Genomic DNA, 17,621 nt, shown 5'->3' with positions numbered 1-17,621 from the left:
GACTCTGGCTCAATCAACAGCAGCCACTGGTGGCCAGTTTATTTTTGGGCCCACGTGCCAGATGGAGCTGACACAGCGCCAGGCACTGTGAGGCTTCGGGGGCAGATGCCAGAGGTGGGAGGTGGCAGCGTCCCCAGCTCCTGCAGCTGGGGGGTGGGCACCTGCACTGCTGCTGCAAACCCAGAGCAAAATCCTCCGCTGCGCTGCCCACGTGCACTGGCCTCAGAAAAACGCGGTTTTGTCCGATTACCTAGGAAGGGAGAAAAACAGGCGAGCACAAGTTTGATTGGGAGTGTAATAAAACTAGTTTATTTACACAGTAACACGAATGCCACGGAGTACACAGCAAAGTACCACAGCAAACCAGAGTGTGACTGCCCCTGATCACAAAGGAAGGCTTGAAGTTTATATACTTGTTTATATAAAAATGTGTAAATATCAATATGAAGCACCAGATAAAGCAATGCAACCGGGAATTCCAAATACAAATTACCCACAAGAATGGAACTGAAAAAAGAAATTAAAATAAATTCAAGGCATTTAAAGAAATTCCATTTATAAAAGTTCACTGATTTTGGAATCCCCAATTTAAAAATAAATTTCCCCCTTTTATTAAAAACAAGAACATATTCTTAAATGCTCAGCATAAGTAAGTTTTAAAAGAAAAAAACCCAAGGATTTCAACTGCAAAACCTTCTAATACCAACAATCCAAAGGACAAGGAAACAGAAGTTTTGAGTCATTTTTGAAAAGGTGTTATGTATGAAATTACTATATTAAAATTTACACACTCTTAAAATATATATTATATATACAATATATAATATATATATATATATTTTCAAGCAAAAAGGGGCAAAGAATACTTTTGGGATAAAAAATTCATATACATACATATATATTAAAACATGCCCACATGCACTCATATATATATATATGTATGTATATATATATTTGTGAACAAATATTTATTCCATATAAAAAAAAAGCTCCAACCTCTTCTAAATCCCTGAAATCTTCCCCTTAAATTTATGGAAAAAAAAATCTTTATAGTCTGAAGTAAAAACCAAATTCTCGAATTCTGCAGAGTGGTAAAATGCTTATGTACAGGTAAGTTGAGTATTTCATTTCTCACTGGCAACTCTGCTTGATCTGAAAGCATTCTGTGGTTTCCAGGTAAATGCTGAGTGGAGCACCAGTGCAAGGAGACTTACAGGAAATTATTTAAATTACATTCTACACCTACTCAAAATCACCATCCTTCTAACACTGCATCCAGGTCAGTAAGAAAATCCATACAAATGTCTGCCAGAAATTCTCTGCAACACAGCAGGGAAAAAGACTTGCTCCTTCTTTTGGAGTTGAGGGTGCCCTTACGACATTTCTCCCCAGTGTTTTGAGAAGTATTTCTTGTGTGTTCTTTGCTTGAAGTCTTTGTAATCCACATGATTTTTTTCAGAATATTTCCACAGGTGTATTTTTATAGAGGTATTTAAAATTCTCTTCTGTACTTTGATGTCATCTTACTGCATAACTAAATCACAGTCCCATCTCTCTCTGCTGTGCTCCAGGTCTTACAGGAGTTTCAGCAGAACCAACACCACCTCTGCAAAGTCAGAGTAAAACTGATGGTCTAGTCATGCAGCAAAGTACTGTTTGTACTGAGAAACAGTCAATTTACAGAAAGGGGGGAAAGAAAGTGCATTAAAAGGTCTGACTCAGTTTCTATTGTATCCCTCAGAAAACTTAAAATTGATTTAAATAAGAACAGGATCATTTATTTTATATTTACATAAGGATTTGTTATTACAAACAAAAGAAATTAATTTAGATGGGAATCTCACAAGAATTCAGGACCAGATACATTTTATTTCAGCAGCAAATACATGTTAAAATTAAGGACCTACAGTATAAAGCTGCTGAATAAATTCTGCAGGTAGTTGAACCCTAACACACATATTTTATTTAAATAATATATTTTTCTATATAACATGTAGGAATTCTCTTGTATTAACATGTCAAGATGATCCATTCATACTTTGTGGGTGGGATGTGTGGAGCATAAAAGACTTAAGGTGGAATATTTTTGTAAATGCTACCTGCACTCTTCTCTGTGGGGCAGCAACAGGGTATCCTGGCTGGAGGTACTGATTTCATCAGTCTGAATCCTGAAGTGAGAGCAGGCTTCTGTATCTGGACATTCCAGAGGCTCCAGAAGAAAATTCTGGATTCCCTCATTCCTAAAAATGTGCAGGCAAGCTTTTACCAGTAGAGTCTCTTTCTATTACCTGGTTATGCACATTGCCTGGATCAGATCTGAGGTCTGACAGACAATTAGTAAGAAGTAATTCCCACTGAAGAAATACCAAACTAACCCACTTTCCGTATCACCTCAGGAGCAGCTCTGCAGCCCTCCTGTCTGAACAGAGTTTGCATTCCCACCACAGCCCAGGGGAGGAGTGCAGCACCTCCAGCACCTCCAGCAGGAGCAGCACATCCCGTCCCGCGCGGAGTCCGCAGCAGATTGTCGGAGCAAGAGGCTTCTCCTGACGCCTGGTCGGGCTGGAATAACTGACTTGGTATCCACTGGTATCCCCCTGTTCCAGATCCCACCTTTGAAAGCCCACACTTTTATTACTTCAGGTTTATGCTGTACTACAAGCAACTTAAAGGAACCTGTTCACACAAATCTTATGGAATAGATCAACCAGTATCACACAAAGCACAGCATTTAATTTTGTAAAGTCTTTTGCATCTTTACATGGGCAGTATTATTTCTAGGGCTGTTATGAAAAGAATAAGATTTCCACCAACTGACCAGCTACATTTCAGGTTTTTGACAAGGCACTAAACATTGTGAATCCAATCACTGTGCTCTCTCTGTAATATTAGAGAGGGTTTTAATGGCTCTAAAAGGATCAGAAACCACTCATCTTAATTCTTCAAACAAACATTTTTCCAGAAATTAGTTTCCACTGGAAAAATCTTTAGAGTTCATGTTAAAAATATTTGAATGACAGCTTTTATTAATAGAAAAATATATATTTACAGACAATACTGTTATCTTAGATTTGCAGCTCTTCCTATTTCTTGAGCTCAACTGAAAGTGCGACATTGCTAAAAAAAATTCAAGAGCTGTGCACGTATTCAAGTACGTTCTAACGTGCACAGCCAGGGGTTTTGTTCCTGCCATACACAGGATCCTGTTACAAACAGAGCGGGTTTTTTTCCTTTTGCTTAGCAATTATGCTGTAGCATTCTTAGGATTTGTTTACAATCAGTTTAATGCATACATTCTTGTGTATTTACGTGGCACAATCTGGTGCCAGGATGGAGAACCACCACAAACACAGTTGCAATCATCAGTTATGGGCAGATCTGCAAAGTCAGCCTCAAGCTCCTCAAGGAAGAACTCAGGCCAGATCAGGTTGGATTACATTGGCCAGTCTTTCTTTTTGAAAGAAAAAAACCACACAACATTACAAATTGCTAAAGTTTACCCAGTGCTGCACAAGAAAGAGGTTGGTAGTGAACATCTATCCATGCTTGATTATACTGCAGAGCTAAAATGAGTATTGGTTCATCACAAAAGATACAAACTGAAGTTAGATAGCTAGAGATACAAAGGCGTTGGACCAGCTGCCTTAACGCGTACGGCTGTACAACACTCAGAATCCAACTTTGCATGTGCGTGTTGACATCAAAGTGGCAGCGGGAACACGTGTCCCTGAACATGGGAACACCCATCTGCAATGCCAAGTGGTCCAACAGTTACTCCTATGCCTATCTGAGCTAGCTGGAAAGTCAGGTGCACACACACACCACGCAACAAACACAGAACCAGACCACAGAGAACAAGAAGCCCGCTGGCAGCCAGCACACCGTCACTAACAGCTAGTAGGTTGTACACAAGTGACTTGCCATGCTCGGTGTATGTGAACTATGGGAGCATTGCCTTCCTGTGTCCAGATAAAGCAGGGCTGCACTGAACAGGAGATTCTTTTAAAGGTTCTTCTACAAGCTGCTCAGCAGTAGTGCAGAAACTTTCTTTCCTGATGTAGAGGGAGTACTTCAACTACATACATTGCACTTGGGCTTTTAATGCACTGTCCTGTTTTTCTGCATCAATGCCACCATCATAACCTTCTTACCAAAAAGAGAAAGAAAAACATACATATCACATTAAAATATATTATCCTTATCCTTGCCTGATCCTTCACTGATACAGGTGAATCAAACAAAAGAACAACCAGAAGTTTCAAAAAAATCTTTAGAAAGGTAACGAAGACAGTCTATACTACGGCACAATCAGTGTAGGCTTCCACACGCCATCAGCTGAGCCTGGAGAGATGCCAGAGCAGAATCACACAGACACTCAAGGCCCCGATGTACGGCGGGCATCCAGAGCTACTCTCGCTGACTTTAAGCCTGCAGGACTGTTTGTTCAGGTTCCATGCACGTGGTCCAAGAATGCATATGTTGTATAAAGTGGCTATTTGTTTCAAGGCTGAAGTGAATTGATTCCTCACAGTTTTAACAAATAAAATGGAACATCAATTCATAAAAAAGAACACGTGGATATCTGTGCATTTATGTGCCAGGAAAGTAAAGGAAGGGGCTGCAGATCTAGCATGGGGTAAAGGCCGGTGTGTAAAGTGAACACTGTAATGTACAGCTTTAAAAAACAATACAAGAATTGCACATAGATCCATAGGAGAGAAGCACAGGCTCGTAACTACGGCTGTCTGCTTTCCATCACCCGGGTCAGAACACTCAGCATCGCTTTTCCCTCTGCATCCAGATCCACTCTTCAGAGCAACTCAGGAAACAGCTCCTAGCCTACCAAAACTGAGCAAAGGTAATGTCTGTACAGAGGTTCCATGGCAAACAGCTGTTAGGGCACAGAAGGAAGTCAGCAGTGGCCTCTAAAAGTGAAAAAGCTCCTTCAAGTTGAGGTTTTAAAAATTCTGACTCTTCAATCCTCACTAATTTCTGCTCTAGTCCAAAACTCTGTCTGTGATGCTCTTTGAGCTCTTCTGACAACATTCCATTTTTAGGGTGTTGTCTATAGCAACACTGGAAAACACTGGTTACAGCAGGCAAAGATGATGGGCAGAGATGGGCAGCCAAGCACTGCTGCAGGAAATGTGGATCATGATGCTGTTGGTCGTGGCTGCCAAACTTAACAGCTCCCTCAATAATTAAACAACAGTGTTTTTGCCCCCTTGTTTTTACCCTTCAGAGAACTGTGTCTGCAGTAAAAGTATCTCCATGTTGCCTGTTAGCTACACACAGACAAGCTCTAAACACTTCTATCTCCTGCCAACAAACCTGCAGACCCAATTTCAGTCTCACTTTGCAGTATGGCATAAGTGACAAGAGCAAACCAAAACAAAACAGAAGAGGTGGCTTTTATTTTCATCCCTGATTCATAGCAGTGATTGTCAGAGAAGGCTACGTACGTCCCATCCATTCCAAGTCAGGCTTTAGTGCTTTTTGCGATGGAAGGGGAACTTCAATGGTCCACCACGTGTTGTACTGCTCTTGTATAAATGTGGTTATGGCTACAGTACATCAACAGTCCAGACTGGTGAAAGTTGCCTAGGAAACAGGATAGATAAAGTGTGCATATTCTGATTTTTAATGCACAGGTCTCAAGCTAAGGGTAATGGTGTGATTAAGGCAGCATTGATGAAATCGTGGATCCATGGTTAGAAGGGATGTGGGCAGGCAGTGAGGCAGAGGAGGAGGGAAGAGGACTGAACACAGGTGCTTACTACTCACTGACACCTGCAACGCTCAGTGGAAAAACCACATCTGGGGAGGAAAGTACAGCTGGTGTAAAACCTAGGAGAAAGATCAGAACCTGTATGGCTGAGACCAAAGGAAAGAGGAGCACAGCCTGCTTGTGGGGGACTGATTAAGCCGAGAGGAGATGTGCGGTATGTGGAGTGAAAGCAAATGAGTGTTTTGTGGCATGGTGGATAATTCATCTCACATTCACCACTAATCCATCTCTGCTTATGGTCACTGCTATTCACTACTCAATGCTACGTAGGAAATGACAGAAACTACCCAGAAGAGGAGGGCAACTTGTTTACTGCAGTGGTAGAAATAGTGGTATCAAAGCTTGCTCTCCTTTTCAGCCAGATATGAATCAAGTTACATACTGTATGATGCAAATGCAGTCGTGTTATGTGATCAATCCCTAGCAGGCCTGGCAAAAAAGTAAAGTTTCTGTCATACTTGGTACAGGATGCAATTTCTCCAATTGGAACCTATTTGCTCAGAGGTGCTGGCTTTGTTGTCTAGGCTGTTTTGTAACAATTGTACAAAGTGTGAGCCCTAGTGCAGGCTGGAGTGAGGGCTGGGGCAGAGGTGGGGATGCTTCACGAAAAGCAACAGGCTCTACAACTAGTGCTGCTTCATGAGCCTCACAATGCGATGAAGCGAGTCTGTAGTGGCAAAAGCCAGATACTGACAACAAAGCCAGTCTTCCAGAATAATTCCACAATCCCTCTCCAAGGACTTCTCTGCAAACTTGATCATCAGCAGCGTCCTTTTTATATCGAGCCAGTTCTGAAGTATAGCATCTCTCCGCGAGGGGTTGGAAGACGTACTGAGGGCATGGAACAAGTCTTCACGTGGACCCCAAAGCAGACACTGAAGGATTCCTTTGGCTTCTGATATCAAGATCCTCTCCGAAGGGTTGGGATTCAGCAGGCAGCTGGCAAGTTGTTGAAGCCCTTGCGAGTAGAGGGAACGGCAAGGAATCTTGGGGAGATCAGCACAAGTGTACTCCTTCTCTTTCAGCTCTGGATTCTCATCAAAGGGGTTGGGTAAGTGCAGCATTTCATAGATGAGGATGCCAGTCTGGAACTCATCACACTTCTTGTACTGCGTTGCGGTGATGATTTCTGGAGCCAGGCGGGACTGATCCCGTAGCACCTCAGGATCCACCATGTGACTCTTCTGCTTGGCCTGGGAGAAGTTGCTCACAATTAATCTGGCCGGGCAGGCGGTGTTGGGATTGGGCTCTGTGGCCTCGGGGCTCAGGGGGCTGCCTCCCGGTCTGGAGTGCACCAAGAGCAGGTTCTCCAAGCGCAGGTCGCAGTGCGTGATGTGGTAGGGCTTCAGGTGCTCGAGGCCCAGGCACAGCTGCAGCAGCAGCAGGCAGACCTGTCTCTCGTACAGGTCGGGGCTCTTGCTGTGCCGGGGCGCGGACTCGCGCACGAAGTCGGCCACGGTCAGCTGCGGCACCTCGCGCGTGATCACCACCACGCGGCTGCGGGGCTTGCTGCCGCTGCCCTGCCTGCCGGGGCTGTCCCTGCGGGACGCCTCCGGGCTGGAGGCGCTGTCCCTGTTCTTCTGCTCAGCTTCTTCCTCCTCTTCCTCCCGCTCTTCTTCCACGTCCGGCGCGTCCTCATCCTCCCACGGGAGGAGGCGAACCGGCACCTCAGCCAGGAAATGGCCACAGTCCTGCTGGATGTTGAAGTTGATGGCCAGGCTCTGCCGGATGGACAGGCTGTGGTAATACTGCTGGGACTCCTTAGCCTTGCTCTTACAAATCTGGGGGGAAATAAACACAACAGACATAATTCTTTAATTCCTGAATTCTATATATTTTTTTAATATGATCCCATTTTGTTGATGGGATCTCCAGTCTAGGCCTAAACATGAGCATTGAACATTTTTTTAATGAACTGACCGTGGCAGACTGTCTTAAGGCAGTTCTCATTGGCTAGCTGGCTAGTAAGCAACTGCAGAGCAATACATGCAGGCATCTCTCCCTCTGCATAGATGATCCAATGGAAAGCACAATTCTGGTTTTTAATCAGAACAGCAGCTGATACATGGTAAATGCACAGCAAAGCTTTTTTACAGTTATTTGTTTACCTGTATCATTTTATTGCAAGTTCTCTCAGCTTTGTGTGAAGCTTGAACAAGAGAAAAAAATCAATAGCAATAGGGGATACAAAGAAATATGCATAAAGTATTTGACCAAACGCTTGCACACAGCTGAGTTAGCATGGCGTAACAAGTCAGCCCTGTCAGCGGGGGCTGATGGTTGCTCCTTGCCCGTTGTAACTGGAACTGAAATCCATGAGCTGCAGCAGTGTGTGTGCAGTGAGGGGTGTGTGCATGGCAGGCTGCTGCCAGACAGACTCGGCTCGGGTGATGAATGGACAAGTAGAACATGGTATCTTAGCTGCTTTCAGTCAATTATCAAGATCCAAAATATGGTTTGGTTTTGTGCCATATATACTGTATTTATGTCCAGAAGTATCTTATTGATATATACATTATCAACATAGTAATTTTCCTTATTAATTGTTTGCACTCCCATAACAACTGGCAGCTCCAACCTCTGACAAAAGTCACTGGACAAGCCCTATAAGGGCCTCTGTTTCTAAGGCACTAACTGATTAAAATTACAAAGACTCAGCTGTCTTGACCTTTGCATATTAACCTTAGTTCTACTAAATTCAGAGAGATCATTCACAGCATGTAAGGTTAAGTGTATGTTTTAATCTTTTACACGGCTAGGGTATAAATATTCACTTGCTAAATGCACCAACAGGTTTTGAGTGCAAAGCTCAGAGAAGAAAAAAGAGGAAGCATCACTCTCCAGATGAAGCTACAGCTTCCCTTAGCTCATCTCTGAACCAAGGAAAGCCAGATAACTAAGGTCAGCACTTGTTATACACAGCCACCACCACCAAGAAACCCAGATCTCATCCCAGCCCCAAATGTAAGCATTAGGTGACTTTGCTCCCTGTTTCTCATTTTTCCCCTTCTCAGACCATCTGCAGCTAAGTTATAAACCTACCTTTCAGTAACACACACACATAAAATTTTAATATTTTACATGTGGTTAAGAAATATAAATGTGAGATTTAATCTTTTATGATAGCTGATCAGAAAACTGCATTGTCAGATAACCACAGGAACTCACAAAATTTGTACCAACATTCCGACTGTCCTCTTGTCTTTGAGACTCTGCACATTTCCACACTTCACAAGCACTTACATTTCCCTGCTCATGTACACGAAACCTGCCTGTTTATAACTGCCACAAACCCAAAAAACTGATTTGAAAAATGCATTTTCTAGTCAATTTTATTTATGAGAGAAATGTTGATCCTTATCCTGTTTACACAGGGGCTTTTGCTCATTTAAATTTTCAGATGCATTTTACCCTGTTAAGAGGTGAAGTGAGTTCTCAGTGGCATGTGTGCCCCCAGTCCCTTCTCTGAGGGTTATAGAGACAAAAATATAGCAATAACCTTTGAATTATACAGAAAAAGAAAATGCCAGCTGATTGTCTTTGAGACTGAAGTCCCCAGATTGATTAAATACTTAATACTGCACAGAAGACAGAACTAGAAAAGCTACACAGACAGACTCATATACATATGCTGAATGTACACACACGGTGTGTATCAAATCTGACTGGGAGAAGATCTGTTAAGGAAAACAAAATTGTTTCATCTTCTATGCCCTTCAAGTCCATGGCCTTTTTCTTGCACAGCCAGCCATGGGAATACTCAATTCCAACTGCAGAAAAGGTTCTGCATGTTGTAATTCAGCCTTTAGTTTTTAAAAATACTTAAGTGACCTAAAACAAAACAAAAAACAACAACAAAAAACCTCATTCTGAAAGTTTAATTTTAAAGTCAAGTTTACTTGCTGATAAAAAATGTTGAGAACCACAATTGGCCTTAGCTACTGCACTCTATTTCTTAATCCACAGAGGATTTCTAGTGCCACCAGTCAGCTAAAACTGATATTCTGCTAGGAATATATAATCCACAAAGTATGTGCTCTGAAAACAATATACACATCTCAGTTTGGTAAATATAAGGCTTTTTTAAAAGATTATGGAAAGGATTTTTCCTTGATGACAAAAAAAAAAAAAAGGCAAAGGAATGAAGACTTTCTCCTAGTTTCTAATTTTAGCCCTAGGAAGCCTCTTTTTCCTACTTACTTCAGAGAATGTTCTCAAATTTACTACTGTTTCAGTTGAAGTTGAAGCTAGGATCTGCACTCCCCAAAATGAGCTTTGGTTCCCTCACTTTAAGCAGGGCTGATCCCAGAACTGTGAGAGTACAGAAGCACACCTTCATCCGTGCTTTATGGATGTGGTGATGCTTTCTTCTCATTCAGAAACAGCTGGCCATGCACATCTGCATCCAAAGGCATCCAGCTGTTGGTGCACAGGATGTTCTCACTGGGCCTGCAAGGCCAGTCTCATCTGTTTGGTCATCCCTGAGATGACCTCTCCAGCCTACCAAACCCACCCTAAAACACTTCTGCTTCTCTATCTTCTTTATTTTTCTTTCCACTGTTCAATCCTAAGTCAACTTCACTTCAAATTAAAGTGACAGCCCTTCTCCTTGCTGATTGGCTAAAAACTGAGTCCTGATTCCCATCCTTGAATATGATACCTTTACAACTGAGGAAAATATAACTTTTCCCATCTTCTTTGTTTATTTTTGAACATACCCAGCCCTTACTTCTCCTGTTGTTATTCCTAACCCTCTGGTTTGTGTTGCTCTTTCTGGATTCTCCCCATGTATTAGATCTTTCTGAAGAGTGGTACCATAATGAATTCAGTATTGCAGCTGAGGCCTCTCCAGCTTTCAGCAGAACAAAGCTTTGTGTCCAGTGATCCTCAGAACACTTTGCAGGAAGAATAAGGTACATTACTAACTCCCTGTGTTCTTGAAAACATTCAGAGCACTGTCCACTCTAAAGTAGGAAGTCACAGCAGGGCCAGACTTTCCCCAAAATCAGTTCTTAAATTTCATGAGGTCTTGCTTCAGACTCCTCTCTATATCAATAAAACAGAATTTAAGTTATCAACAAACCAGACATTAAATACTAAATAGAATCATGATTAAAACTGATACTAAAATGACTGCATTCATTAAAAGAGATTTTCACTCCTTACTGTGCTGTTAATATAGGGAAAAAAAAAATATCTAATCCCACAAAAGGCCAATAGTGATGGATTTTGGACACTTCCACTTCTCTTGTTTAACACAGAGAAGTAGAAGGGTACATGAACCTGCATTCAATATCTACAAAGAGAGCTGAGATCTGATTCCAGATGTATTTTCTGCTTCTTGCTTTTTGTTTACAAACACCATGAAGTGAGAAGAGGTTTCTGCTTCTTGCTTTTTGTTTACAAAGTGAGAAGAGCAAGAGGCAGCTGGGTTATTTCAGGCTGATTAAATTGCTGACTACACAAACACTAAAATTTGTACACTGGGCACTCTGCAATTGTCAGGAGGAAGGGAAAGCTGGGCTTTCTGGAGGCAGCACCCAAACTCAGAGTGTGATAACAAATCAGTCACCTGTCTGAATTCATAAAGCAGTTTCTAGAAGACAGGCCTGCAGTGATCTGGTGTTCCTGTAAGTGTCTGGCTTCTCTTCAGGTGAGTCTTGGGGTTTTACATTGCACTACTCAGATTCTTCTACATTGCACGTTCTACTCAGAAGTCTACTTCATATTACCATTTTGCAATAGAGTAGTAAATACTGGTGTTAAGGACCATCAATGGGTAATTATTCTCACCCAAGCCTTTTGTCCTGGAATAACTCCACTATCACCTAAAACTATCATCTGAATGACAAAAATGTTAAACTTTCAAAACGGTTTGAGTTGGAGTCTAAGTTATGTGGCTGAAGTCAGTATTTACATTTGAAAAAAATTAGGGAACAAATTGTGAAGTTTATTGGCCTTCCTAGCAAGTATTTTCAACTGCTGGTGATGAATTGTTAAAGGAGTGCACACAGAGCTGCTTTTCTGCCTGTGATGGTTAATTCTGTGTCAAAGCTAAGGAAAAATATATAGCGTAGTCTCTTTTGCATTTTAAAAGCTCTTTTCTGTTCCAGACATCTACTCAAAAAGATGGAAATCCTGTTGCCTTTTACATATAGAATATGCTGAATACCTGTTTTTTGGCACAGGAAGAAAAGGTGAAAATACTTTGACTAAAACAATAACACAGCAAGTAGGATCAATGAGTCATTTACTATTTGCATTAACGAAATACATCCAGCTGAGCTATGAAGATATGGTATGTGATAACAGCTGAAAGGAAGGTGCTGATAAGGGCTTGGCCAGCCTTATTTCATGAGCTGATAAAGAGCTGGTTGCTCAAAAGATGAAGCAATGTTGGTGAAAAACCCTTCCACATGATGCAAGAAAGCAATGAGGAAAAAGGCGAGTACAAGTAGGAAGGAATGCAAAGTATCCATGTTCCTTTTCACTGGAAAGCACTGTCATCATGTATCTTTTCCTTACTGCATCCACATGTCACATTTATAGGGACAGGACAGGTTTCTTTATACTCTGCCATTTCAATTTTCCTCAGTGCTCCTAGCCCAAGGAGCAGGATTTGAACATTTCAGACCTTCTACAAAATGTTCTGCATTAGCTTTTCTTATTCCTTTATGAGTCCCGTGGCCTGCAGTGCCATCAGCTGACTCTCACTTCCCCAGCAGGGAATCTCATTTCCACTCTGTCCCATGCATTTCACACAGCATCAGTGAACTTACAGCACGAGGAGTATTGTGGGAAATGCATTTACAAGCGCTGAAAATGAGAAACACAGAAGATCACAAAGACTGAACCATCTGTGCCACTTTGTTGTATTGCACAGAGGGACAACTGCAAATGAAATTCTGTGTAGAATGAAAGCTTGCTAATCCCAAATTGATAGCTCGTTCTTGGCACAACCTTGTTTTCCAAGGAGGCCAGTTTGATCTCTGATTGACCTCATTTTCTTGATGTGGCCTTGGAACGGAGCTTTGACTTTTTAATGATGTGCCAAAACACAGAATTCTGTTTTGCTGTGACTGAACTGGGAATGGGCTGGAAGTTGAACGTACATTGCTTTGTTTTGATCTGAAGCACAAAGTCCTGGGCCAACCTTTAACAATCCTTCTGACCCGAAGCTGCACGAGGAAACCGGATTACCAAATAAAACCACCTTAGCACACTGTGACAAACTAAACATGACTAGGAAGCAATTGTCAGCTGCAATACAAACTGCCAGCCAAGTTCAGCCCAGTGCTGCTTACTTCTGCATTCCTATGTTTTATAGCTGGGACACAAACCTTACCGGGAATCCTAAGCTTTTACTGCTAGGAGAACTTCTGCTGCCCTGCAGCAATGAAAGCAATAAATTAAACTGCTCCTTCTGAGCTGTCTGCACCTCTGCAATTCCTGTTGCCCCACCTGAGCAGCACTGGCACACGTGCCCGTGGCCAGAGCCAGCTGGGTTTTATGGCTCTTGCTCTGTGTGGACTCTGAATCATGGCTTTGTGAGTCAGCCTGTGACACTGGACAGCGTCTACTTTGGGAGTTTAATTCTGAAAGTGGAACCAGTTTATGTCACTGACACAGTAGTTATAGTGTCTGTTATTCCTTCTGAGTAATCTTATTTATTTATTTGCTTTTTAACAAAAGACGTCCCTACCACGTCAGCGCCTTATTCAATTTGTGTCAGGACACTGAGAACAGAACTCATCCAGCCTGCTGTGTCCCAAGAGCTGCTGCTCTCTGCTGCTTTTACTGTGGTGTAACCTTTTCACCACATATTTGGAATCACTGATAAGACTGTGGTTTCAGGGGAATGTTTATCCATATTGCCCCAAATCTACCAACAACTTAGAAGGTGGTACTGCACTTAGGTGAAAGAAAAACACCTCAGGAATTTTATGGAAACCTTTCTTGAAAGGGAACTTACATTTTTCCACTTGAAAAAGTACTTTTCTGATCACAACTTACGTACTCCTTTTATTTCTAATGTTTCAGTCAAAATAATTTCCACATGGCTTCCTGCAGCTATTTTTGCACTGGGTGTTTACTAGCAGATTAGGTGAGAGTTGAAGCAAAAAGCATAATGAAGTGCTGTGAAACAACACACTCCTATGAATGTTTCCTCTTATATCCACCCCAACAGAACAAGTTGTGCTCGTCCTCCACCAAATTTACCAGAGCATCTTCTACTGGTGAAACCAACAGAATGGAAAAGTGCACTGGTACATTCACCTCTACAAATCATTTGTTGTTCTAAATTTAATTCAGCAGTAGTTAAATGGTCAAAGCTGAATTTTTAACAATGTTTTGTAATTATATTTTTGGAGATAGAATATTAAAATGCCAATTTTATGTATAAAGACTATTAGCACTGTTTAGGGGTGAATCTCTGATTTTTTACAAAGAGAATAATAATTTAAAAAATCTCATTATGACATTGTTTCTCAGATCTAATATTAAAATCATAAAACTTAAGAACTGTCTGAATTGTTAGCTAGTGTTGCTTGGGTAGTTCTGCAATACTCAAAAGAGCTACATTAATTTACACCATCCAGAGATGTGGCTCCATATACACTTTCAAAGTGTATTTCTAAGACTCGATGTGAAATAACAGGAAGACTGTTCTGGATTCAATTGGCACACCAGTAATTTTCATCTCACTGCTTTTTCCACCCTGTTTTGGGGTCGAGGGATTTAAAGTGGCAGGAAGACATAGGTTATTTGTTGAAGGTAGATTACTATGTAATTTGGCTCACACAAAATACACCCATGGTAGTAAGAACTAGCATATTTGTTAAAGCTAAATTCCCCAAATCTCTGCGTAATGAAACAGCAATCTGTGGTTATGAGCTTTTGGACAAATCTGATCCTGGGCCAATGGCTTATAAGTCAAAGATCAATTTGGGGCCAACACCTTCCTCTATCACAGTCAGTGCCAGGGGGGTATTTTCAAGAGGAACTTTTCCTTTCATCCTAACAGCACAACAGCTCCTGCTGACCTCTGACTCAAGGATATTTTGTGGATACTTCACTCACATCTATTACCATGCAATAAACCCTGTTAGTCAGAGAACTATTTTTAAGAAACCTGAATTATGAAAAAGAAAATTTAGCACCTATTTGACCATGTTACCCTGCTGTTCTTTCCTCTCTCTGGCTTTCTACATGGGAAATGTATTTTCTGGCTACTCTCTGGCTGTATACAAGGGAATGTTGTGGGGACACACCAATGACACAGGCCTTGCCTGTCAGGGAATATTGTAAATATTGTAAATCTGTGACGTGCAAAGAGATATCCCATTAGTGATAACTCAAATCTGCCCATATAGAAAAATACCACTTTGGGCCCTAGAAGCAATCATTTTGCATCACTCTGTTAAAGCAAAACCCTCCAAGCCAGCCATGAGCAATGCCAGATGCTGATTCTGAAGCACAGCTGACTGCCTGATACGCTCATGGTCTGGCTCTCCTTGGCTGCTCTGTACCACTGGACATGGCAGCTCCAAGACATTAGATTTAATTTCACATCTTTTCCAATAAGAAGTCCTTAATAATGAACGCAATATAAATGGTTAGACCCAGATATCTGCATTAAAAGATACCTTTTCAGGCCTCAGAAAAACATAGCTGCACCAATCTTACCATTCAGTTTTTTATATCTTATTTGTCAACAGTCATGCAGGACTGGTAACAACATTTTGCTCCTGTAAAGCACCACCCTTGTGAGAATGTCAAATATGAGGAATAACAGATCAGGCCTCACACATCTGTGTCAGGCAATAAATGTTTTATCTCAGTTTCAACAAGGAGGAGTCAGAAGTTCAGTGATTTACTCAAGGTCACACAGGAAGCCTGACAGTGCTATGAGTCTCAGCTGTCCTTCTCACTATCTTCCTACCAGATAAGCATTGAGAAATGCAAAGTTACAGCACTCAGAAAGAACTACCTATATAAAAGTCCAGGAAATAACAATATCTCGTGAGATAGCTGCCAGCTAGGCACTCATATATTAGCAGTAAATCTAGTAAATCCTATTTCTTTAATGTGTTAGCTGAAGAATTTATAAGGCAAACACCGATGGCTAGGCAGAGCTTCTGAAAGGCTGGTAATGAGCGTTGGTGAAAATCCAAGACCTTGTATGGGAACAGAAAGGTCTATTACCCTAGAATTTACATTTAAAATTACACGGCTCTGAAAATGGAGAACTTTTCAATTTCTTAGGAAACCTTTCCTAAGTAGGAGTGATGATTTAATTTCCTCTGCATGCAGGTGAATCAAAGGATTTCGTTACTGTGAGTTTCCAAAAAACCGCTGACACACGTTAAAAGAACGCAGTTTTTCTTTCACAATGTCACTAAGCAGTGACCACAGTAAAGACTAAGACGTGTTGATTTCTCTTTCAGCGATTTTGGAGCTGCAATGAAAACACGCAGTTAAACAGCAGCTACCAATGGCACACACGGGTGTGGACAGAAGGAAGAGCCTGTGTCTCGGGAACCTTTCTTGCCAGCCACGTGCCGGCAGCAGCCCTGTCCCCACGGGACGCGGTGCAGAGCGCGGCTGCCGCCACACGTTAGCAGGGGCAGCCCCCGTACCTTGACGGCGTAGTTGTTGAGGGGATCCTTGGCGTAGGAGGCGGGGTAGTACACGGCGTCGCCCGCCTCGCAGCACGGCTTGTCGCTGCTGAGCCGGAAATCCGACCAGCTGTCCACCCCGAAGCGCAGCTGGTCCTTCTGCCCCGCCATGAACAGGTCTTCACATTTCAGTGCCAGCTTCTTCAGCGAGTCAGCGTGCAGGCTCCGGATTTTGCCCACCACCTCCTCTCTGTTCTCGATGCCCCGGTAAAGTGCTTGTCTCTGCGGCTTCTGGACGCCCCGGCCGGGCCGGGCCTGCGGGAGGCGCCGCCCGCTCAGGGACTCCATGCTGTTGGAGCACCGCTCCTTAATACTGGCAGTGGTTAGGCTGGAAACGCTGCTCGTCGCAGAGGTGGCTGCCCTCGGTTTCTCTGCCGGCCTGTCCAAGGAATCTCCCGACTCGTTGTCCAGGATCTTGAGCTCCAGGCTGACCGAGGAGCAGGCGCTGCTTGCTTCCCAGTTGGTGTCAATGTCATAGGTGGGGTTGGCCATGATGCACAGGTTGTTCTCCAGAGCCTGCTTCTGGAGATCTCGGGGTGTTGGCTCTGTGTTAGCTCTCAAAATCGTTTTCTTTGGCAGTGGAGGTGGTGTTGGCTGCAAGTTGTTCACTGTCTCCTGGTCTGCCAGCCCTCCAAAGGCAATGGCATCATCCAAAGCTCCCTTGGGTTGCCTGGGCTGTTTTGGAGGGATCATGGCTGCTCTGGACTGCCCTGTGGAATAAGATAATAGTAAGAGAAGATTAAAGTACTTCATATGTGCTGCTCCTGTTTGCACTCTGCAAAGAAGTTTAAGGCAAAAACCCCTCAAAATCCTGACTAGGACCTGCCCCCGCAACATTTCAAAAAGCCCTAGATACATATATGAAAAGATGAGCTAATTAGAAAGTAAATGACCAAATCAGCATCATATATATCTAATTACATCCAGCCAGCCTTGATTTGACCTTGGCACAGATATTAAAATCAGCTTCAGTGCTAGCAGTGCTGCCATTTTACATCCAGCAGACCAATGACAAGAACTGCAAGCAAAAACCAAACCTCAGTTTGACACTTTGGCCAAGTCCAGTCTCAGCAATTACACCCAGTGTCCTATAATTTCTTCTGCAGTCAACTGACTGTAATATTATTCCTTATTTTCTATTCAAATGAGCTAAA

General features: G+C 42.5%; 1 protein-coding gene across 5 annotated transcripts in view; it reads right to left on the bottom strand.

Moving 5' to 3' along the window:
- Positions 1–286: 286 nt before the first annotated feature.
- PEAK1 (pseudopodium enriched atypical kinase 1) overlaps positions 287–17,621 on the bottom strand; it is a 110,313-nt gene continuing 92,978 nt past the window's right edge. For all 5 annotated transcript variants that reach the window (XM_041427744.1, XM_041427742.1, XM_041427746.1 and 2 more), the window contains 2 exons: positions 16,429–17,177; positions 287–7,569 (listed from right to left, as the gene is read on the bottom strand). In XM_041427744.1, coding sequence (XP_041283678.1) covers positions 6,415–7,569; positions 16,429–17,177 — 1,904 coding nt within the window. In that variant the 3' untranslated portion in view covers positions 287–6,414. The remainder of the gene's footprint in view (positions 7,570–16,428; positions 17,178–17,621) is intronic.

Source organism: Onychostruthus taczanowskii, unplaced genomic scaffold, assembly GCF_017590055.1.
Source record: "Onychostruthus taczanowskii isolate IOZ18803 unplaced genomic scaffold, ASM1759005v1 scaffold118, whole genome shotgun sequence".
In the NCBI taxonomy this organism is placed as follows: domain Eukaryota; kingdom Metazoa; phylum Chordata; class Aves; order Passeriformes; family Passeridae; genus Onychostruthus; species Onychostruthus taczanowskii.
This window is presented reverse-complemented; position numbering and strand designations above follow the sequence as displayed.